The following is a 25,344-nucleotide window of genomic DNA, read 5'->3' on the forward strand; positions in this document are numbered from 1 at the left end:
GGAGAGACCGCTTCAGCCGTGCTGCTGTCAATAAGACAGGGGCGCCGGAGCGCAGCTGCTTATGCAGTCGACTTCCGCATCGCGGCTGCGAGGTCCGGCTGGAATAACACTGCCCTCCGTGCCGCCTTCGTAAATGGACTGTCGTTGGTCCTGAAGGAGCACCTGGTGGCTAAGGACGAACCGCGGGATTTAGACGGGCTTATTGATCTCGTTATACGGCTAGACAATCGGCTAGAAGAACGCCGTCGGGAACGAGATGAAGGGCGTGGCCGGGCACGTGCCGTCCCTCCTCCTTCCGGTTCCGACCGAGTTCCGCCCTCCCCACGCTCCACGGCCTCTACGCTCCGTGTGGTTACAGCTCCCCCTGCTGATGAAGCTATGGACACGAGCAGGGCCACATTTAGGCCACCAGATAGACAAAGGAGGCTGGTCCGCGGAGCGTGCTTTGTTTGTGGCTCGATAGAGCATCAATTGAGAGACTGCCCCGAGCGGTTAAACACCAACGCCCGCCCCTAGTAACTGGGCTAAGGGTGGGCCAAGAAATTCACGTGGGACATACCCATATTGCCACACGACTCCCAATTACGATCCTTTATGGGGATTTAACCCTTCAGGCCCCAGCACTGGTGGACACGGGCTCTGAAGGGAATCTGCTAGATAGCAGATGGGCCAGGGAGGCAGGGCTCCCTCTAGTGGCGCTTACTTCGCCAGTGCAGGTGCGGGCACTAGATGGCACCCTACTCCCTCTAATCACACACAAGACACCACCAGTAACTCTGGTGGTGTCAGGGAACCACCGGGAGGAGACCGAGTTTTTTGTGACTCCTTCTACCTCCCGCGTGATTCTCGGGTTCCCCTGGATGTTAAAACACAATCCCCGGATTGATTGGCCGTCCGGGGTAGTGGTTCAGTGGAGCGAAACCTGCCATCGGGTGTGTTTAGGTTCCTCGGTTCCTCCCGGTTCCCAGGCTAAGGAGGAGGTCAGAGTCCCGCCCAATCTGGCGACGGTGCCGGTGGAGTACCATGACCTTGTGGATGTGTTCAGTAAGGATCTGGCGCTCACCCTTCCCCCGCACCGCCCTTACGATTGTGCTATTGATTTGGTTCCAGGCGTAGAGTTCCCATCCAGCAGGCTGTACAACCTCTCACGACCTGAGCGCGAATCAATGGAGACCTACATCCGGGACTCTTTAGCTGCCGGGTTGATCCGGAATTCCATCTCCCCGATGGGTGCAGGTTTCTTTTTTGTGGGCAAAAAAGATGGCGGACTCCGTCCATGCATTGATTACAGGGGGTTGAACGAAATCACGGTTCGCAATCGATACCCGTTGCCCTTGTTGGATTCGGTGTTCACGCCTCTGCATGGCGCTAAAATATTCACTAAGCTGGACCTTAGAAATGCGTATCACCTGGTTCGGATCCGGAAGGGAGACGAGTGGAAGACGGCATTTAACACCCCGTTAGGTCACTTTGAGTACCTGGTCATGCCGTTCGGCCTCACAAACGCCCCCGCGACGTTCCAAGCATTGGTTAACGACGTCTTGCGGGATTTCCTGCACCGATTCGTCTTCGTATATCTGGACGATATACTCATCTTTTCTCCGGATCCTGAGACCCATGTCCGGCATGTACGTCAGGTCCTGCAGCGGTTGTTGGAGAACCGGCTGTTTGTGAAGGGTGAGAAGTGTGAGTTTCACCGCACTTCTTTGTCCTTCCTGGGGTTTATCATCTCCTCCAACTCCGTCGCTCCTGATCCGGCCAAGGTTGCGGCGGTGAGAAACTGGCCCCAACCAACAAGCCGTAGGAAGCTGCAACAGTTCCTCGGCTTTGCAAATTTCTACAGGAGGTTCATTAAGGGCTACAGTCAGGTAGTTAGCCCCCTGACAGCCCTGACCTCTCCAAAAGTCCCCTTCACCTGGTCGGATCGGTACAATGCCGCGTTCAAGGAGTTGAAATGGCGCTTCTCGTCTGCACCCGTTCTGGTGCAGCCCGATCCTAGTCGCCAGTTTGTGGTTGAAGTGGACGCCTCGGACTCAGGGATAGGAGCTGTGCTTTCCCAGAGCGGAGAGACCGATAAGGTTCTTCACCCGTGTGCCTACTTTTCCCGCAGGTTGACCCCGGCAGAACGGAACTATGACGTCGGCAATCGAGAACTCCTTGCGGTGAAAGAGGCTCTTGAAGAGTGGAGACATCTGTTGGAGGGAACGTTCGTGCCATTCACGGTTTTCACTGACCATCGGAACCTGGAATATATCAGGACCGCCAAGCGGCTGAATCCCAGGCAAGCCCGCTGGTCACTGTTCTTCGGCCGTTTTGACTTCAGGATCACCTACCGCCCCGGGACCAAAAACCAGAGATCGGATGCCTTGTCCTGGGTGCATGAAGACGAAGTCAAAACCGAGCTGTCGGATCCACCGGAACCTATCATCCCGGAGTCCACTATCGTGGCCACCCTCACCTGGGACGTGGAGAAGACCGTCCGGGAGGCCCTGGCACGAGCCCGGACCCCGGAACCGGGCCGAAGAACAAACTTTACGTCCCACCAGAGGCCAGGGCTGCAGTCTTGGACTTCTGTCACGGTTCCAAGCTCTCCTGTCATCCAGGGGTGCGAAGAACAGTGGCAGTTGTCCGGCAGCGCTTCTGGTGGGCGTCCCTGGAGGCCGACGTCCGGGATTATATCCAGGCCTGCACCACCTGCGCCAGGGGCAAGGCAGACCACCGCAGGGCACCGGGACTGCTCCAGCTGCTTCCTGTGCCTCACCGCCCCTGGTCCCACATCGGCCTGGATTTTGTCACGGGCCTCCCGCCGTCCCAGGGCAACACCACCATCTTCACGATAGTGGACCGATTCTCCAAGGCAGCCCACTTCGTGGCCCTCCCGAAGCTCCCGACGGCCCAGGAGACTGCAGACCTCCTGGTCCACCGCGTCGTCCGGCTGCATGGGATTCCAACAGACATCGTCTCCGATCGCGGTCCCCAGTTCTCCTCGCAGGTCTGGAGGAGCTTCTGCCGGGAACTGGGGGCCACGGTGAGTCTCTCGTCCGGGTATCACCCTCAGACCAACGGGCAGGCAGAACGGGCCAATCAGGAAGTGGAACAGGCCCTGCGCTGCGTAACGGCCGCGCACCCGGCGGCCTGGAGTACCCATTTGGCCTGGATCGAGTATGCCCATAACAGCCAGGTGTCTTCTGCCACCGGCCTCTCCCCTTTTGAGGTGTGTCTGGGGTACCAGCCCCCGTTGTTTCCAGTGGTCGAGGGAGAGGTCGGTGTGCCCTCGGTCCAGGCCCACCTGCGGAAGTGCCATCGGGTGTGGCACGCCGCCCGTTCTGCCTTGCTGAAGGCCCGGACGAGGGCAAAAGCCCATGCAGACCGCCGGCGGACCCCGGCCCCTGCATATCAGCCAGGGCAGGGGGTGTGGTTGTCAACAAAGGACATTCCCCTCAAAGTGGACTCCCCTAAACTGCAGGACCGTTACATCGGTCCCTTCAAGATACTCAAGGTCATCAGTCCAGCCGCAGTGAGGCTTCAGCTTCCGGCCTCACTGCGGATCCATCCTGTTTTCCATGTGTCCCGTATAAAACCACATCACACCTCACCCCTCTGTGTTCCGGGTCCGGCACCGCCTCCTGCCTGGATCATCGATGGTGAGCCGGCTTGGACTGTGCGCCGGCTCTTGGATGTCCGTAGGATGGGCCGGGGCTTCCAGTATTTGGTGGACTGGGAGGGGTACGGACCCGAAGAACGCTCCTGGGTGAAGAGGAGCTTCATCCTAGACCCGGCCATCCTGGCCGATTTCTACCGCCGCCACCCGGACAAGCCTGGTCGGGCGCCAGGAGGCGCCCGTTGGGGGGGGGTCCTGTTGTGTGGGCCGCTGAAGAGGAGGTACTGCTGGCCCACCACCACCAGAGGGCACCCTGCCTGGAGTGCAGGCTCCAGGCACAAGAGGGCGCTGCCGCCTCACAGGAGCAGCCGGGGTGACAGCTGTCACTTATCACCTATGACAGCTGTCACCAATCATCTGATCTTCATTTGTATATCAGCAAGACGACATCTCCACCTCTTTGCCGAGATATCGCTCTTCTTAGGAGGTAACGTACTCAGCCGTTGTGTTGTCTTTCAGACAGTAAACATTGTTGCTTTGTGTTTTGACAGTAGTCAGTGAGTACTTGCAGCTGGAGACTGAGTTGGACTTTTCACCAACCTTTTTGATAAGTACTCATACTCCTGCACATACCAGTTTTCTGATGAGAGGTGGAGGTGGATTTCCCACCATAAGTGTTGCTGGGTGTAAATGCACCCACATCTAACTGTTTTTGCTCCTCGCCAGCAGTACCAGATCCGACAAGCGGAGGCAGTGGCCACCTGGGAGTTCGGGACTTGGCGGCTCCAGTATTCCCGGGGTTCGGGGGCAGAGGAAATCGTGTGGTTCCGGTTCTGCTTTGGACAGACGTCTCTTATCTTCGAGCCTGCCCACATGACACATTCTGTGAATTGACTTCATTGCATTCTATTGTGATCTGCCGTGTTTGTTGTGCTCATTCACAACAGTAAAGTGTTATTATTTGACTTCCTCCATTGTCCGTTCATTTGCGCCCCCTGTTGTGGGTCCGTGTTCCTACACTTTCACAACAATATGAATGAAATACATCTAGTTTTTGAAAAAATAAAAAGGACCGTTACTTTATTGACAGACCTCGTAAGAGCCATGAAGGTCCTCCAGTGTGGGAACAGGGCACGCAATAATCTTCAGGACGTGCTTACTAAAACACTCTGATGTCCACGTTCAGGATCTGCTCCAGGACCCAGGGGTGCCGAAAAGGGGAGAATAAGGAGAAGGATTCTAGGGGCCCATGATTGACAGGGGCCCAGAGAGGCCCCTAATACAATTATAGTACTGACAAAATTATATGGGGGGGGGGGGGGGGGCAGTAAGATTTCTTTTCATGGGGCCCAAAATCCTTGGCGGCGCCCCTGCCAGGACCCCATGATAATTGGGGATGTTTGATCTCCACACATGCATAACTAAACTTTGTTGCACATTATCTGTAATCATGAACCTGAAAATTAACAACAATGTTCTTCGCTTACAGCAAGAAGGTCGTGGGTTCAAATGCCCAACTTCCTTTGTTTGTGGAGTTTGAAAACATGCACATTAAGTTCATGCTGCTTTCACTTCACTTCACTTGACCAAAGCAGCATCTCGAGGACTCGAGTTGGTCCCTGGGGACTGGACTGTGGCTGCACACTGCTCCCAGTCATTAGCTTGGGTCAATCTACAACTAGCCAAACCGTATCACTTCTTCCCAGCCATAGGTCCAGTGTACCTGCTGATGAACTTTGTCTGATCAACTTTGTATAAGATATTCTTAAGATAGCTTTGCAACATACAAACATAGTTACACAGAGACCAAAGTGATCAGAACAGCGTACGTCTCTGAATGCATCAATGATAAAATCTCTCCAACACAAAATCTGGCCAGTGGCCCACCAACAGCAGATTACAATGAATTATGTTAAGTTAGAAAGAAAGCACATAGTAGGAATGAAGAAAGACAAGCTGGACCCTCCAGAGCTGGAATAATTGCCTGCTTTCATTAATGCTGATGAACTTAATTCAATCAATTCTCTGCAAGACATCACTATGACGGTAAACAACTCCTAATGCCATCTGCAGAGACCACTGCAATAAAGTGGGGTTTCTTTTTCCATATACTACCCTAGGCTGGTTAAGCAGAGCGAAACTACACACAGACTACAGAAATGTCTGCACACAAGTGCAAACAATTCTCCAAATTTATATATGACCAGAGAATTCAGATTAGGATGCAGCTACCCATTTTTGTAAAAGCATCAAACAAAAGTATCAAACAGTGGTAAATTACAACAGTGGATAAAATTCCCAAAAGCTCTACAAAAAGGACAAGTAAATAAATAAGTGCAATTAGAATTTGACATGACATTTAGAATAAGACAGATGTGTGGTTCCACTTCAGGCCAAAAGACAGATGAAGGACAGAAAATCTCAATTATTTGTGTCAGGCTTTGTTTTGCTGTTTTTTGTTTTTTTACCTATTGTCATTAAGTTGTGTGTATCTGGGCTGAGGATCTGGGTCACCATCATTCACATCATAGCTGGCATCTGGGTCCTTCAGAAGACAGACACACCATTAGGGTTTACAGTTTGTTTGGAAAGTAATTAAGTACATAAAAATCTTGTCTATTCAAGTGCAGAAATTATGCAAATTATAACATCTATCAACCTCCAAATATGTCACCAGGGTAATAGTCACTTCATTAGCCATCAAGTCTAATAGACAGCATGCTCTGTAGCTTCCATCATTAAGATTGTGTTTTACGTGTGCCATGAAAAGGATCATGTTTCACCTCACGTTATATATTATACTCACATAGTTCTTCTCTAGATCAGGGTGATTCTTCTCTATACCATCATCCAGGATGGACACCACCACTCCTTTACCCGTGTAGCCCAATTCCCATGCACCTTTGGCATTTAGGTCACGGTGGTTGTCATTGTACTGAGGGTGGAGAAAGTAACTCAGATTGAAGCCAACTGATCTGCGAGACATCCAGATGCTGACAAATACGTGCTCTCAATACCAACAACCTCAAGTACTCTTTCAAAAAAGGTAAACACTGACAAACATTTAGATGAATTCTACTTAACATTTTTAAATAAACTATCAGTGGAAACCGTACTAGTGAATCAGTTTTCGGGAAACACTTAATGATTCCCAATGAGGGAAATGAGGTATTATAAAAACTCTATAATACGAGGTCTGTTAGAAAAGTATCAGACCTTTTTATTTTTTGCAAAAACCTGATGGATTTGAATCACATGTGCTTGCATGAACAAACCTTGAACTTTTTCGCGCCTGTCAATTGCATCATTTTCTGGTAAGCAGCCTTTGTGTGAGGACGTGTAGTGCGCTTGGCGGATTTTCATTTCAAGGAAAAAGACGGAACTACTGGAGCAGCACCGCATCAAATTTTGTCAGAAACTGGGCAACAGCCAGGTGGAAACCATTCGGATGATTCAGACAGCTTTCTGTGACTTTTCAGTCGTGTGACTATCCGAGAAATTGTGGAAGAGGTGGGCATGTCACAGCATGTCCTGTGAGAGGTGCTTTTGCGCCGCCGTCAGAAGCAGCATGATTTTCACTGCCACTCTTTTCATGGTCAAATCTTCTGTCACAGTGGAATGTACCGAAAAAGTGCTGATGTCCACCTCTTCCGCAATTTCTCGGATAGTCACACGACTGTCCCGCATCACCACAGCGTTCACTTTGGAAATGATCTGGTCATTTCAGCATGTTGATGGCCGACCGGAGCGTGGCTCGCTCTCCACCGTTGTGCGGACGTCTTTAAACCGGTTGTACCGCTCCTTAATCTGTGTGATGCCCATAGCATCATCACCGAAAGCTGTCTGAATCTTCCAAGTGGTTTCCACCTGGCTGTCGCCCAGTTTCTTGCAAAATTTGATGCGGTGCTGCTCCAGTCGTTCCGTCTTTTTCCTTGAAATGAAAATCCGCCGAGCTCACAACACACGTCCCACACAAAGGCTGTTTACGAGCAAATGACGCAATCAACAGGCGTGAAAAAGTTCACGCATGCGCACGAAGGTTCAAGGTTTGCTCATGCAAGCACACGTGATTCAAATCCATCAGGTTTTCGCAAAAAATAAAAAGCCCCAATACTTTTCTAACAGACCTCGTATGTGTCAGCATACTTGGAATTAATGTATTTTGTATTCCCAGTAAGTATCTCTTGAGCTAAATGATGACTCGCAGTAATCATTCTGTAATCTTTTTGATAAGCTTTTGACATTCAGCCTGACCTTTGGTCAAAAATTGTAGCTTTGGTTAAATGTAAGGTGTGTGATGTATCGTCCACTGCACATATGTAAGATAAAACAACATTCTGTTTTTACAGCCTTGATCAGAGTTATTAGCATCCTTGAATTTACTACAAAATTTAAAATATTTTCAGAAATAAACGCACCCCCTGCCACTCCCCACCCAAATTTTATGATCAGAATATTTAATAAAATGTCTAAAGGCAGTGACCAAAACAACAAAAACAACAAAACTGCTTTCAGACAGTGAAATAAAAAAAAATATTGATATAAAATGGGACAGTTAGTGGTACACACTGATAAATTGACATTAAAGCAACACTTTCACAGCCAATTTTCTTTAAACAAGTCAACAGATGGATACATGAACATTTTCTAGTCACTGAAGTCATTCATTCATTTTCTATGCCAGCTTATTCCAATTAAGAGTGTCACAGATTTATCATTTTAGATTATGGTAAATCTGTCTGGAGCAGGCAGTTCTCCAAAACTGTGAAGGTGCATGAAGTATAACAAGAAAACAAATTAAAACTAGGCCTGTGCCTAGAATTTGCCTTCTGGCCAACGACTACTGAAATTTCTGTTTTTTTTTTTTTTTTTTTTTTTTTTTTTAAGAAAATCGTTTTGTGTGCCAGTCAACCATGACACTATCAAAGTCGATGCAACAGTCAAAAGTACCATGATGCCCAGTTTCTGCAAACACAGAAGGCAGTGGCTTCTTTACAGATGTCTGAGCATCATGTGGCTTCCCTTGGTTGTGTTATTCTTGCACGGTGAGAAATACCTACTTTAAACAAATTTACCATTCAGTTTGTATTTCCTAAAGTGTGAACGTAATTCAACATTCACAAATGTGTCCTACAACTATCACACATTCATTTGAAGGTGTTTTTTATTTCATGATATGAATGCATTGTTACCGCTGTTATCCAATAACTGTAATAATTCTGACAAGTACAGAATATCACTTCAGCTTGCATTTGTAAGTATTTGCGATAACATGTTCCTTACTAACAACGCTGGTAGGTCTTGGAAAATGGCAATTCTGTCAAAATTAGGAAGCTTAAGAATACAAACCACAGAATCTAATTGCTGTCAATTTTAATTACCTTTCTGAGCCTGTGGGGTGCAATAATTAACATTTGATTTTGGGATTAATTAGCTTCTACCACGTTCCTGATTCAGCTTTGACTTACAATGTTGACATGTTTCCACACGTGATGTGGGATTGTAACACACACACACACACACACACACACACACACACACACACACACACACACACACACACACACACACACACACACACACACACACACACACACACACTCCCTTTGTCTAAACAGGCAGAGATGATACTGCTAAACATGGATTTGTTGACAGTAATGTGGTATTATTAGGGCTCCTTTCCTCACTGCACTGTGCACAAGGATGGCAATGTTCTGTGACTTCAATAATATGTCATCATGACTGCTTTGAATGACATCCAAAACTATGAAAATAAGAAGAAAATGGACTTTTCCTTTAATCTCACAATCCCTTTGGTCATCTGAAAACAAACATGGCAGAAAATTTTCTGTTTTGGATGTATGCTTAACGGATTGACTTGCTCATGATTTATCAGTGAAAAGAAATCAGTCACCATTAATATTACACACACACACACGCGCTGACCATTAGCATATGTCCATCAAAGGCACCCTGCCAACCAACCTGCACATGCTCCCCCTGGTGAGCCAGACCCACTTTTAATGAGGCACAGACAAGCTGAACAGGAAGCAGTGTGGTACATTCCTGCAACATTTGAACTTTCTTCTCGGTTTAAGTCTACATTTACAACACATCAATCAGTAAAGTGCAAAACCCGATTTTAGGCCCTCCTCATTAGCAACTGCTACTTACATCTAAACATAAATAAGAAGCTCCTTATCAATTTTCAGGGTTCTCAGCAGGATTTTTTTTTCCCCAGCGTAATGGGATGGGGAAAAAAACATCACCTTAAAAAGCCATGGGTTTGGGGGCCTGTTTTGGCTTTGCCTCCCCACCCAAAGCTTTTGTATTATGGGCTTATAAAGGCCTTCTTTGTCAGTCTAAATATACCAAAGCCTGAAGTCCAGACAAAAGAAGAGAACATCTCTGCACTTCAAAATGTGAGGAAAATGTCTCAAAAACCTCCTCCAACAGGTCAAAGCTGCAGAGGAGACCATCGGGTTAAATGTCCTGAGGGTCCAGCTCACCTGCCATTTCAGCAAACTCAGACCTGCTGCTACACTTCTAAACAAAACAAAGGCTGTTTAAACAGAACTATTTTATTATTTTAAAAAAGCTGTTTCCTTTTATATTATAAGCATGTCCATGAAGTCAAAGTTCAGTCAATAAGACACTTGCACAGGTAGAAGAAGCCCCACTCCATTGTGCATAATTTCAAATCATTCACAATCACTAGAATAGTCAAATTGATATTTTAGTAGTTACTCTGTCCTGATTACAACATTAAAATCAATCACATAGTCAATGAGGACATAATTAAATGTTGAAATAACTAAATTAAAAATGAGCTCAACTCTAATAATAAAGTATTACTGAATAACATCAGTATCTGGAAGAAATGATTAGATAACAATAATGCAATGTGTCAGTCATCTTTTCTCTACTTATTTTGTACTTCAGGGTGCCCGTCACAGCTCTGACACACCAGGGAACTCAGTTAGCCTTTGTTAAAACATAAACATTTAAAGCAACTGGTGACGCAAGTCTATTTTGCATCACCAAAAGTCTTCTGCCTGAAGCGACCTCATAGTAATTGAAGGAATCGTGGAACAGAACAGAAAATCTCAGGGGTCGTTACTACTGCTTAACACAACACACTTATAACCAAACGTATAAGTCAATCTACTAAGAATAGGAGCACATTAAAGACAGTCAGGACAAGATGCTCTGGTTGCTTCTCTTTACTTGCAGCTGCACAGACTACAAACTGACACAGAATTCAATTACAAAGCATAAAATTCACAACTGAAAAATGCAGTATACATCAACAACTGTGATGATTAAATCTATTGAACCCACAACACAAAGGTGTATGTTCAGGAATGTTTGTAAAATACAATTACACAGGTTGGACAAATTAATGCGTTCATTTCACCAATTAGATTCACTATGCTGTTGCACTAAAAGAAATTACCTTCTGATGTGTTGTCACGGGCTACTAAAAAAGAATAATCTCACTATGCCAATTATTTAGAATATATTTTCATTTAAAATAAACTTCTTTTATGATGAGTTTATTTGGTTTTTAAAATGCAATTAATTGAAGATAATTACAAACAAGCATATATTTCAGGTCAAATTATTAAATTTATATATATATATATATATATATATATATATATATATATATATATATATATATACACATACACACACATACATACATACATACATACGTATGTATGAGTGTCTTTGTAAACCTCAGACATGCAACACACAAACATACATTTTTGTTCACAAATGTTTCTGTTCAAAAATGTTGACTCACCAAGTACCACTGGTCTGTGAAATTAGGATCTGTAGGTTCTGTGAAAACATCTCTCTTAGTCCTTCGTTTCACAACCTGTTGCTCTGCCCAATTTACCTAGACAACACAAACACAGGTACACACAAAGGAATTAGCAATAACAACAATTTCATTTTTCAATTTATTTTCATTTATATAGTGCCAAATCACAACAGAGTTGCCTCAAGGCCATGCTACAGACATAAATTACAGAACAATTCACAGAACAATTCACAAAATGAATATACAGGAAATGCTGTTGGTGCACAGGACAGGAGGGTCGCCAGCACAAATACAACTCCCATCTCTGGATAGAGCTGCACCTTAAACAGAGCAAAAAAAAGAAAACAGAATCAGGCACCAGAAAGACAAGAAATACTGTATAATTTGCCAGCATTAAACAACACGAAAAACAGAAGAGATACTAAGGTGATCGCCAGCCACTAGCCCAAAGTTTCACTAAAAGACCCAGAATTTAGGTAAAATTGAGGCCGCAGCACGCCCAGTTTCCTAATAAATATCATGAATTAAAAGAGTAAAAAGCATAAAACAAAACTATACCAGTATGCTAGCCATACGAAAGGGAAAAAAGTGCATCTTAAGTCTGGATTTGAAAATCTCCACAGAATCTGTTTGATTAACGCAGGGAGATCATTCCACAGAACAGGGGCACGATAAGAGAAAGCTCTATGACCTGCAGACTTCTTATTCACCCTAGGGACACAAAGTAGTCCTGCACCCTGAGAACGCAAAGCCTGGGCCGGTATAAGGTTTAATTAGGTCAGCTAGGTAGGGAGGTGACAGTCCGTGAACAATTTTATAGACTAGTAGCAGAACCTTAAAATCTGATCTCACTGGGACAGGAAGCCAGTGAAGGGATGCCAAAATGGGTGTAATGTGGTCGAACCTTCTGCTTCGTGTCAAAAGTCTGGCTGCAGCATTTTGAACCAATTGGAGAGCCCTAATGCTAGACTGCGGTAAACCAGAAAATAGAACATTGCAGTAGTCCAATCTAGAAGAGATAAACGCATGGATCAGGGTCTCAGCATCAGCCATAGACAGGATGGGATGAATCTTCGCTATATTTCACAGGTGGAAGAAAGCAGTTCTCGTAATATTTCTAATTTGGAGGTCAAAGGAAAATGTAGGATCAAAAATTCCTCACTTTGTCAGTGTGATGTATGACACATGAGCCTAGGCTGAGCGTTAACTGGTAAAATTGATGCCGATGTCTCACTGGACCAAGACCCATCATTTCAGTTTTATCAGAGTTTAAAAGTAGGAACTTTCTAGACATTCAACTTCTCACTGATGCAAGGCAATCTTCTAAGGATTTTATGCGAACGAGATTATCAGCAGTCATTGGCATGTAAAACTGAGTATCATCAGCATAGCAGTGAAAGGTAATCCCAAAACGCCGCAATATGTGCCCAAGGGGCGCTATATGAAGGGAGAAAAGCAGGGGGCCTAAGACGGACCCCTGTGGAACCCCAAATTTCATGTCACTAAGGTTAGAGGTAGTGTTACTGTTCCAGAATTTTAGAGGAAAATAATAGATTTGATATCGGCCGATAGTTTGTCAATACACTAGGGAAAAGATTAGTTTTCTTAAGTAATGGTTTAATCGCTGCAGATTTGAAACATTTAGGAAGAGATCCAGAAGTTAAAGAAAGATTAATAATTTCCAGCACAGTCGGCCCAAGAGTGGACCACAGGTCCTTAAACAGTTTTGTTGGTATAGGATCAAATAAACAGGTTGTGCTTTTTGTTGACATTACGAGTTTTGTCAGGATGCCTCGAGAGATACTATCAAATTCTGTAAATCTCAATAGCAGGGTGGCAACGTGTTTCCGAAGGATTATTTGCTGTTGTGATCTGATTCTGAACTCTACACGGTTGTATATGTTTCTTTTATTTCTGTTTAACACTCTGGTTGTTAAGTGTATCTACTCTGAACCTTGTTTAACTACAATCCTGTTGTGAATCGACAGTGGTTAGCATTCGCTAGCAGTTAGCATTCACTAGCTAGGTCGACCCCCCCCCATGATTACATTTGTAACTGTTTCTTTTTGTATCTGTTTAATACTTCTGTTAGTTTTTCAGTGTAACTGCTGTGAATTTTAGGTCATTAATTTACTCCTGTGTAAATCTTAGTATGGGGAGGTGATGGTCTAGTGGTTAAGGTGTTGGGCTTGAGACCAGAAGATCCTGGGTTCAAATCCCCGCCTGACTGGAAAATCACTAAGGGCCCTTGGGCAAGGTCTTTAATCCCCTATTGCTCCCGGTGTGTAGTGAGCGCCTTGTATGGCAGCACCCTGACATCGGGGTGAATGTGAGGCATAATTGTAAAGCACTTTGAGCGTCTGATGCAGATGGAAAAACGCTATATAAATGCAGTCCATTTACCATTTAGTAGCAGCTAGCATTTTCGCTAGCGGTTAGCTTGTGTTAGCTAGTTCGACCCCCCTTCCACATGTTTTTAATACTTCTGTTAGTTTTTTAGTGTAACTGTTGTGAATTTTAGCTTAGTACTTTACTCTTGTGTTAATCTTAGGAGTGGTTATAAGAGGTTTTTTTTCCAACAATATGGTTAACCAACTGCTAGCAAAGGAAAATGAAAATCAACAAGAGTTCAGCTGAGCTCTCTGGCATGTTCTAGCCATCTGGGTCACTGTGTCAAGTGAAGAGATCCATACTCTCATTGGAATAACAGACAAGAAGTCCTTCAGAGACTTCACTAATGAGACTTCATGACATAATCCACAGCAGCACAAATCTAATTAAAAAATCTGGACTGGTTTTCATTGCGACGCCATGAAATATTATCCTGACAGAGCATAAAACTGACTGCACATATGTAATCCATGTGCTGTATAAGTGGCATGCAAAGGTCTGGAAACCCTTAGTCAAACTGTATGTGTGAACAGCTAAATAAATAAATAAAACAAAAATTTACCTGAGTTCCAAAAGGCAAAAAATTAAAATGCCATTTATACACGGTGAACATAAAAACACTCCTTGGTTTCAAATATTTATAATATCAAAAGTCACATTAATAATTTTACCATTTTGGTATCAACAGTTGCAGAAACTCATCAAGTTTTTTTCTCTTTTGCAGATTCTTCTTCAAAATTGTAAAATTATTCATGTGACTTTTGATATAAATATTTGAAACCAAGGAGTGTTTTTGTGTTCACCTTGTATTTTAAAGGATAAGTTGCACGTTGTTTAATGTCCTGGTTAGCAACACAACATCAAAGTATTCATGATTGCAAGTCTATCCGTGCACATGCAATAATAATTAGTGGTCACTGATGTATTTTATTGCCAAATCATTACTCTTGCTTGATGAGTTAGCAGGTGCATTTCCAGAAAACATCTTACTCGGAAGTGGCCAAGAGATTACAGCATCTGTGGCACATGGGTTGTAGGCTGGACACACCTGCCCACACCAGCTGGAATTATCTTTTTCTTATTATTCTAAATCAGGATCACAATGGGAAAACATCTCATGCTGGTGGCTGCGGTCAGACCCCGCACACAGAGGTAGGCTTCATCACAGCAGAATCGTGGAGGACATGTGTCCACAGGAGGACGGTGTGGACCTGGACATGGTTCTCCAGCTGGCAATCACGCACTATCCATGTGTGATGGTGCTAGTTGGGACCTCTTTGATGGAGTGGTCATGGACATTGCTCTCTGGCTGTTAAATTTGCGTGATGAATTCTTTGACAGTGTCATCTTTACATATTTATTCTTGGAAATCATTCTATAAGTGGGTGAGTTCCCTGTTCAGTGATTTTTATTTTGTTCTGAGTGGAGCTGGTAGGCTATGTTATTTATCATTTACTTTGATAGAGTTTGTCAGATTTTGGATCTTGATGTGTGCGGAGTCTGTTCTCTGTATCCTGGCAACACACCGTTTTAACCCCGTTATAGATACCGCCCTGAATGTGCACGCGGAACTCTCTCCACTGTTTTTCAGGCTGCCTGATTACACAGAAATATTTCTTAGATTTTTTTCACAGCTATATCAATGACAACAGTTTTTAACAGGCTGCATTCATAACTAATGGACATGTATGTGCACTAAGCCTTCTCACAGTCGAGAGCAGCTGCTACTTTTACCATGACTGCATCAAAGTTAACTGTTATCACTTAAAGACGAGTCATAATAACAGAATATCACACTTATGTAAACTTCATAATTAATTTGCAGCTCCGTTCTTAACATTAGCAGCTATATTTCATTCAAGCGCGTGATGGGAGGTTTTCCTCAAAGCTACGGAAACACTGTCGGAAACACTCGGAGAAACGAATACTCACGAGTACTCTATTTTTGGCAGTCTCCGTAGCCGTTTGTTGTGAACACAGTATACTTTGAGACCAGTCACGGAAGTGCACAAAGTAGTCCTGGTGTATCATCAACCTAAATCTAAGTTCTGATTTCTGTGAAACATGTCCTTTAAGCAAGACTGATTTTATATTTTCAAAATACCACTACAGCAAATGTTTGGGTGCCTTGCATAGTCAGATCTTAGTAATACACCCTCTAGCAAGTATCATAGTTTGTAAACTCTTTTTGCTAGCCAGCGAACAACCTTTGAATTCTTCATTTGGATATTTTCTTTCCTCCTTTACAATACGGTTCTACTTCTGTGGGATTCTTCAATTTAAATAAAAGGTATTTTCATGAAAATCTACAGTGTCCATCACTTTTTCTGTTGGGGTCACCACAGCAGCTCCAAGATGGAGTTGCATGTCGATTTGGCACAAGTTTTATGCCAGATGCCCTTCGTAATGCAACTCCACATTGCATGGAGAAATGGGCACGGCTGGCCTTGAATTGGACACAAAAACACTAATTGCTTGGCCACCATGCTGCCTTGGGACAGATTTTCTTCCAATGAAGCTTGCATAAATCTCATATTTGTGCAGGTGTCGCTGCACAGTAGGACTCTATAAGAAGAAATAAGTCCTATACAGGCCCATCGGTTTGTGTTTATCCTTGAATAAGGGAGCATGAAGCAAATGAGAGTCGACAGCTCCTCCTGGACAGCATGCCAGACCATTGCAAGCAACTTCCCCAATCAAGGCTGTATACCTATTTACAGCTGAGTGGAAGGGGACAAATGCAGCTGAAGTGTCTTACCCAAGGACACAGTCAGGTAACCTGAAGCGCACACTTCAGAATGTAACCCCGGCCTATAGATTAGCTGTCCAACTACTATCCCACAGAACCACCTGCTGTGCACACTGCCACTCCAGTTTGCTAAACCTTCCTGAAATGGGGTTCTGATTTGCCATTCCAACAATTCCTCAAGCAGTTGTCTTGGAAGGTTTTCTTTGTCTTCCACATCTACTTGTCCTGCTTTGTGGGCATGAATTACTTTAATTTTCAAAGTGTTAAGGAGGTGCTTATAAGAACTTCTGGTGGTACTGAAAGGGACAAGGTTTGCAGAGTCAAGGTAGTTCTAAAGTTCTGAAATTTGGATCGCCTGGCCTTTCTTAACAAGACATAACCCTAACAAATTACTTAAGGTCTGGGACCTTGGTAAAGGATTTTTGAGAACTCAAATCTCTTGGGTGCCCAAATCTTTGCACTGCACTCCTTTTCTCTCCCCCCATGTCTAAAATTGTAAAAAATAAAATAAAATAATGCTTTAATATTGCTTAAAATGTCAAAAAGAATATTTCAGCAAACACTTCATGCCTTCTGGACATCAGCCCATTTTCTACTCACTTAACTATACAAACTAAAAAAAAAAAAACAACCAATAAAAGAGGAACTCTGTCTAGAGGAGGCAGCAAGTTTGCACAATTTGCAAACTCTAGCAGAAAATGTTGACAGAGGCAGAATATATCTAGCAACAACAAGCCTGCATCTAACACCTTCTGCACAATTGTGCTTGCTCTACAACAAAATGCCTGGATAGATAAGAACAGAAAAATGTGTCAGAATAGGAAGACAGAACTGCCAGTTGCAAGGACAGAACACCTGATGTGAAGGAGAACCAAATCACATGGCACCGCTCTCCCCTCCCCTGTCGACCACTAGAGACACGAGCCTAACAAGAAAAAAGTAATGAAGGTCACATTGGCAGCTACACTGAAGCAGGCCTATTTAAACATCAATATGCTGCAATGCAATAATTTCATCGCAACAAAGAGGTTTCAGTTTCTGATATGGTTTGCATGGTAACATTGGCTTCCTGTGTAAAGAAAACTGTGGCATTTACTGAAAAGAGTCTTGATGTCAAAAGTGGCAAAGACAATGATGTAAGCAACACCCAAAATTTACTTCATGATGCCAGTCCGTGTCATTTTATTCAGACATGACATTCTCTTTTATGCCACGGGACAGTCTGTGTGATTTCCCATCTTACCATTCTCTTATCTCTTTGCCCTCATTGAAATATATAGACTCCTTTTCAGATATGAAATCTGTAACACTGCATATCTGTTGAAGGAGTGGCTTTACCACATACAGTAGGTCTCCATGGCCACATATGAGAAGGGTATTTAAAATGGAGGTAAAAACAGTAAGTAATGTATAATGTAAAAGACTAGAGATTGTTTACTGAACCTTTGCTACCATGTCTTTTTATTTTATTCTCAACCTTTTAGGGAGAGCAGTGTTCTCGAGTTCAGTGTCAGACCTATTTCCAGTAACTGTAAAAAATGCTACACAGAGAATTGTATGAGTGGTTCACACCAGTTTTTCTTTAGGTTTCATTCTTCCACTTCTTCCACACAATTTACTATTTATGGAACCACCTTCAACCTTTACAGAACATAATAAAACTTGAGGTGGGAAATCTGTTTGATCATACATTGCATTTAACCTCAGTTTGCGCCTGAAGTCGTACAATTTTCCACAGCAGGCATAAACCTTCCTACACCGGGTGTATGCAGCTTTTACAGCAGAATTATGCCACGGTTATGGCCCGACACGGAAAATAACTTTGGAGCTGCATTACTTACACATACTGTATATTCCCCTTCATGCACACCCCAGTGTCAATGAAATGAGCCAAGGACCTAGACCTTCAACAGGTCTAGCTACACAGAATAAATAAATAAATAAATGATCACAGGAGATATCAAACAACACAGCACAAAGCTCCTCAGCACAGGTATTAAAAAAGCCCTCTTGATTTAGTGAAAAGGGTACTACGTGATGCACTATAACACAAATACAGATGCTGCAGATCATTCAGTAATAAAATGATCATAAAAACCTGATTAAGATGCAGCTCATCTTAGAAATTGCAGCAGACCACCTAAAATAAATGGTGTCATTTCATTACCTAAATAAATTATGTATATTAAAGGTAAAGTGTTCAGACAATAATTATAAATAAAATGTTATAACCTTTCATATTTTTTGAGTTTTAGTAACATTAAATGTGCATGTAATGTTTGTACGGCACTTTGCATGAAGATTGCTGAAGTCAAAGCAGTGTTCTGTCAGATCACGGCGGAAACTGCCAGAGAATCTCTTTTTCACATTACAGTTCAATTAAATACTTTTCAATTGCTCACAGAGGTGAGCGCACAATCTTTCACACATGTACAACCGCTCCTCAAAAAAGAAACCGAAAGAAAAAAGCCATCCAATAAAAAAGAAATTTGTCAAAACAAGGTTTTTTCCCCCCGAGCCAATGACGCACAAAAAAGACATGAACAGAAATCTTCATAATACCTGTTGTGTGTTGGGGGGTGTGGCTGGATATTTTGGTGTTCTTTTCTTTGCTCTTCAGGTGGCATGGAAACTGATTTGTCTGTGGAGAAGGTGCTGGCTGAAGAGTCCTCACCCTCATCAACATCATGTGCAGCACCTGTGAATGGTGCTCACATGCAACCTTAAAGACTTTCAGCTGAAGCAGATAACTGGATGGTGTTCTGCATTTAAGTCATGTGTGATTCAAGCAGAACTGCCGGGAACTCGACCTTGTGATGTTCGTTTGTGAGACGCTGAGGACCGCGCCTGGGGTTGACACATCGAGCCCGTGAAGCAGGGAAGGGTGAGGACACATGCTGTCAGCACACATTAAAGGTAATTAAGTGTTTGACTAATTGTTGATAGTAACTTGGTGTTTTGTTACACAGTATACTTGAATTGTGATGAGAATTGTGCAGCTTGCTTCTCACTGCTGTGGCGTGCGGATAAGTGATCCTCCACCTGTTGTGAGAAGCTGCTCATTTGCATAAAGTTAAAAAAGATTCAGACCTGAATGTGTTGCTGATAGCGTGCGTCTTTTGAAAGATATTGTTGTAACTGCTGACTTACCTCACCTCTTCTTTGCTTCACAGAGAGTCGGTTTGTCGTGTCCACCTGGGGGGTGTTTGGCGGTGGTAGTGAGTCCAGGAGCGCCGGGCTTTGATCCTTGCGGGCGCTGGAGAGCGCGCCAACAGTCACTCCACCAGAGGGACGCTGTTTTTGTTTTTACACCTTTTATGCACAGTGGGTGTAATAAATATATTGTTTTTGGAACCGCTTTCTGGTTATTTGTAGCGCTGGGTTCCGTCTGACGCAGGTCCGCTCCTCAACCCGCATCGACACATAACAAATACCTGTTATTTTACCAATCTTTTGTGCACACAGCCGTCCTAATGTTACAATTCAAGATGAGATTTACTACTAATTAATGTACCACAGATGAATCCTCTAGCTAGGATGATATATCCAATAAACAATTTTCAGTTATTGCAATTACTGACATGGTTAAAAGATGACCAAGAGGATGCTGTTCAGCTTGAAGGATATGATTTTTTTCGCTACAAACAGGATGAATAAACGGGGCGGGGGCGTGGCACTTTATGTTGGATCAATCCATCAGAGTGAAATTGTAAAAAATATGTAACTTTCTCTAGAAAATGTTACATACAGCTGCACGTCCAGTCACCAGTCTGTAAAGCACCTGAAGTTCGCGGACGATACAACCCTCATTGGGCTCATCTCTGATGGGCATGAGTCTGCGTACACACGGGAGATCAATCACCTGGTGTCCTGGAGCTTAACACCCTCAAGACAGTGGAGATGGTTGTTGACTTCAGAAAGAACCGAGTCCTGGCCACCCCATCACCCTGTGTAACTCCACAGTCACCACTGTGGAGTCAATACGTTACCTGGGGATCATCATCACCCAGGACCTCAAATGGGAGCTGAACATCAGCTCTCTCATCAAGAGAGCACAGCAGAGGATGTACTTTCTGTAGCAGCTGAGAAAGTTCAACCTGCCAAAACCAATGATGTGAACTTCTACACTGTCATCATTCAGTCCATCATCTCCTCTTCCATCACATATACGCTGGTGCCACTGCTAAGGACACGAGCAGACTGCAGAGTATCATCCACACAGCAGAGAAGGTGAGCGACTGCAACCTACCATCCCTACAGGACCTGTATGCCTCTAGGCCCGAGTCAAGCAAAGAAGATTGTGGCCAATCCCTCTCACCCAGGACACAAACTTTTTGTCACCCTCCCCTCTGGCATCAGGACCAAAACCTCAAGACCAAAAAACAACTTCTTTCCATCCACAGCTAGACTAATAAATAATGTCAGAGACACCCCCCCACCCCCCACACACACACACACAATACAGCTTGGTCACCCCTGCACTGAAAGGTACTGTACACCTGTGCACCAATCCCATGCTTTTGCACAGTCCCATTCTACTACCTTATATTTATTTAACAATGAACATAGTATTGCCTATTTGACTCTTTTACTTCTTACAGAAGTATTTCTTCCTGTTCTTTTTTCTTGTTGTTTATGCACCAATAACACCAGATCAAATTCCTTGTATGTGAAAACTTACTTGGCAATAAATTTGATTCTGATTATATCACATTTGAAATTAAATGTGAAAAATCAAAAAATATACAGTGAGGGAAATAAGTATTTGAACACCCTGCGGTTTTACAAGTTCTCCCACTTAGAGATCATGGAGGGGTCTGAAATTTTCATCTTAGGTGCATGTCCACTGTGAGAGACATAATCTAAAAAAAAAAAAAAAAAAAATCCGGAAATCACAATGTATGATTTTTTTTAATAATTTATTTGTATGTTACTGCTGCAAATAAGTATTTGAACACCTACCAACCACCAAGAATTCTGTCTCTCACAGACCTGTTAATTTTTCTTTAAGAAGCCCTCTTATTCTGCACTCTTTACCTGTATTAATTGCACCTGTTTGAACATGTTACCTGTATAAAAGACACCTGTTCACACAATCAATCACACTCCAACCTGTCCACCATAGCCAAGACCAAAGAGCTGTCTAAGGACACCAAGGACAAAACTGTAGACCTGCACAAGGCTGGGATGGACTACAGGACAACAAGCAAGCAGCTTGGTAGAAGACAACAACTGTTATGATTATTTATTAGAAAGTGAAAGAAACGCAAGATGACTGTCAATCTCCCTCGGTCTGGGATTCCATGCAAGATCTCACTTTGTGGGATAAGAAAGATTCTGAGAAAGCTCAGAACTACACAGGAGGACCTGGTCAATGACCTGAAGAGAGCTGGGACCACAGTCACAAAGATTACATTTGTAACACATGATGCTGTCATGGTTTAAAATCCTGCAGGGCAGCAAGGTCCCCCTGCTCAAGCCAGCACATGTCTAGGCCCGTTTGAAGTTCACCAGTGATCATCTGGATGATCCAGAGGAGGCATGAGAGAAGGTCATGTGGTCAGATGAGACCAGAATAGAGCTTTTTGGAATCAACTTCACTTACCATGTTTAGAAGAAGAGAACAACCCCAAGAAAACCATCCCAACTGTGAAGCATGGGGGTGGAAACATCATACTCTGGGGGTGCTCTTCTGCAAAGGAGACAGGATGACTGCACCATATTGAAGGGAGGATGGATGGGGTCATGTATTGCGAGATTTTGGCAAACAACCTCCTTCCCTCAGTAACAGCATTGAAGATGGGTCATGGCTGGGTCTTCCAGCATGACAATGACCCCAAACACACAGCCAGGGCAATTAAGGAGGGGCTCCGTAAGAAGCATTTCAAGGTCCTGGAGTGGCCTGGCCAGTCTCCAAACCTGAACTCAATAGAAAATCTTTGGAGAAACTCCAAACCTGAAAGATTTGGAGAAGATCTGTATGGAGGAGTGGACCAAAATCCCTGCTGCAGTGTGTGAAAACTTGGTCAAGAACTACAGGAAACGTTTGACCTCTGTAATTGCAAACAAAGGCTGCAGTACCAAATATTAACATTGATTTTCACAGGTGTTGAAAGACTTATTTGCAGCAGTATCATACAAATAAATTATTAAAATATCATACAATTTCTGGATTTTTTTATATTTAGATTATGTCTCTCACAGTGGACATGCACCTAAGATGAAAATTTCAGACCCCTCCATGATTTCTAAGTGGGAGAAATTGCAAAATCGCAGGGTGTTCAAATACTTATTTTCCTCACTGTAATTAGATAATTACTAATATAAATAGATAATTACTAATTTTCGAACCACAAAAGGTTTTTAAGATCATTAAAGGTAATTTTGGCCCTACATACGGACAGAAAAAAAGTGAAGGTGAATAAATCGCGTGACCTAGACTGACCAATCACAAGTACCATCTATGAATAGAATTTTGTGTCATTAATAGCACAATGTACAAAAAGCCACTGACAATAAATAATGCAGTGAATAAATAAATTTTGTTTCGTATGGCATGAAGCTGTAGCACCATGTTTCATAAATAAATACAGTTTACAAGTCAAACAAAACTTATATTTTCTCCTCTTCATGAGACCTTTTTGGACAGATGCAACTAATACTCAGGTATGACAGTCTGGAACATACAAAACACCAAACAGATCTCACATGTCGGATACCTGTCAGATCTCAGAATTAAAACAGGGCAGGTCCTGATTAGCACTGGCTGGGAGATTAGGAACACCAGGAGCTGTGAGCATGTTTCATCGGGCAGGGTATCCAAGGTAAAACTTTTTCCAAATCTCAATGTGGCTACCACAAGCAACCAGGGACAACTGAATGATAATCAAATATTTCATATTTCATTGCATCCAGTTTATAAAGATTAAATTGCAAAGTTAATGATCTAACAGTGGCATTTTATTTAGTTGTAAATATTATTAAATACTTTAAGAGAATGTTTTCTGTAATCTCCTGATGAATAGATACAATATTATCACTGAACATAAAATATGGAATATCAGGACTACAACAAACAAACAAAACAAGGGGCTCTGGCTTTCCCTAGATCACCAGGCTTAAGCCACCTTGGCACAAATTTGATCCCTGCACTGCCACACAATTCATTGGACCTATGTGACCCACTTTTGTCCTGCTTGACAGTGCGCTATATAAAAATAAAATAAAATGTTCATTTTGTAGTTGATGATGCATTTGCTCTCAGAAGTTGGCTGACTAAATCATTCTCTCATCACTCCCAGAATCACAGAGAAATTACCTACAGCTGCAGGTTGTCGCATGTGCGGCATGCGGTGGAGAACACATTTTGAACAGTCTCAAAGGTAATTATTTAAAATATATGTATATTATAATGGATTAGTAAAACCGCTGCATTTTCATTCCTTCTTATGAGTTAGATAATGTATCTGTGAAGTTATGTTTATTATAGAACATCTCGCCATAATCGTTCGGATGTGCTGCACTGCGGCAATGAGATGCATTGACACGCAGTGACACACAGTGTTATCGAATAGGCTGTGCAATGTTCACGACTAGTTCACAAAATGAATGTGACAGAAGTTTTGAACATTTCAAAATTTTCTTTGCGCACCGATACGCAGTCATGCACAGCTCATGGACAGTTTACAATGAGTTTACTCTACTCCATGGGTTAAAGCAATACATTTTCATCTGACTGAAATTTTTTCCTGGCAAAAATCAATGCCAGCAATTCCCTAAAATGTGGCGTAGTGGGGGCACACACTCTTTTTTCCTCAATAAATACAATAAACACATTATACAGCATACAAATCTATTCTAAATAGCCTTTAAGGAGAAACAGACAAAGAATAAAAAGAATGCAAAACTACTTATGCAAACTACATAAAAGGGTGGTGGGGAGTGGGGTGTAGTCTTGATTCTGGGGGTCTGGGGGTGTCTCCCCAGAACATTTTTTTAAAGACCAAGTCAAATTTTGTGTATTCTGGTGACTTTTAACAGGTATGAAGCCCTCTGAAACAAATAAAACACTTCAATCTGTGAAGTAAAAACACAGCATTGATTATGGGGTCTGGGGGATCTCCCCCAGAAATCTTTTAAAAGAGCAAGTCAAATTTTGTATATTCTGGTAAATTTTAATGGGTATGAAGCCCACTGAAACAAATAAAAGTCACTTCAAAGTGTGAAGTAAAAAGCACACTATTGATTATGGGGGTCTGGGGTTGCTCCCCCAGAAATGTTTTAAAAGAGCAAGTCAAATTTTGTATATTCTAGTGAATTTTAATGGGTATGAAGTCCTCTCTTCAAACTGTCAAGTAAAAATTCTTTGTCTTCTGTAGTATTTTGATCGGTTCTATTCCGGTGAATACACAAAATGGGTGCTGTGTCGCTGGCTGTACAGTCAATAAAATACAAAATTAGGGCCTAAAGCAACTGACAACGTTGTTCTGCTGTGCACAAAGTAACACTCACCAGTTTTGAAAACGCATGCGCACTGAGAAACTCAAAACTGGCTTATTCACATTTAATCAGTAAAATGCTCTCACTCGTAAAACAAACTAGGGCTGCAACTAATGATTATTTTAGTAATCAATTAATATATTTTTTTTTTTACTTACATGTGAGTTTTGCCATTATTTCTTTAAGTGAGTTATTATTAAAAGGCCTTTGTCACGCAACATCAACGTTTGAGCTTGTAATAAACTTATGATGTTATATTCTCGTCAAAAACAC

At 42.9% G+C, this 25,344-nt stretch overlaps 1 protein-coding gene across 2 annotated transcripts in view; it reads right to left on the minus strand.

Annotated features, from left to right (window-relative positions):
- Positions 1 to 25,344, minus strand: part of LOC117527193 (furin-1-like) — a 272,765-nt gene that overhangs the window by 75,540 nt on the left and 171,881 nt on the right. For both annotated transcript variants that reach the window (XM_034189406.1, XM_034189413.1), the window contains exons 4-6: positions 11,412 to 11,507; positions 6,408 to 6,536; positions 6,070 to 6,146 (exon numbers count right to left, since the gene is read on the minus strand). In XM_034189406.1, coding sequence (XP_034045297.1) covers positions 6,070 to 6,146; positions 6,408 to 6,536; positions 11,412 to 11,507 — 302 coding nt within the window. The remainder of the gene's footprint in view (positions 1 to 6,069; positions 6,147 to 6,407; positions 6,537 to 11,411; positions 11,508 to 25,344) is intronic.

The sequence above is a fragment of the Thalassophryne amazonica genome, chromosome 2 (genome assembly GCF_902500255.1).
Source record: "Thalassophryne amazonica chromosome 2, fThaAma1.1, whole genome shotgun sequence".
In the NCBI taxonomy this organism is placed as follows: Eukaryota; Metazoa; Chordata; class Actinopteri; order Batrachoidiformes; family Batrachoididae; genus Thalassophryne; species Thalassophryne amazonica.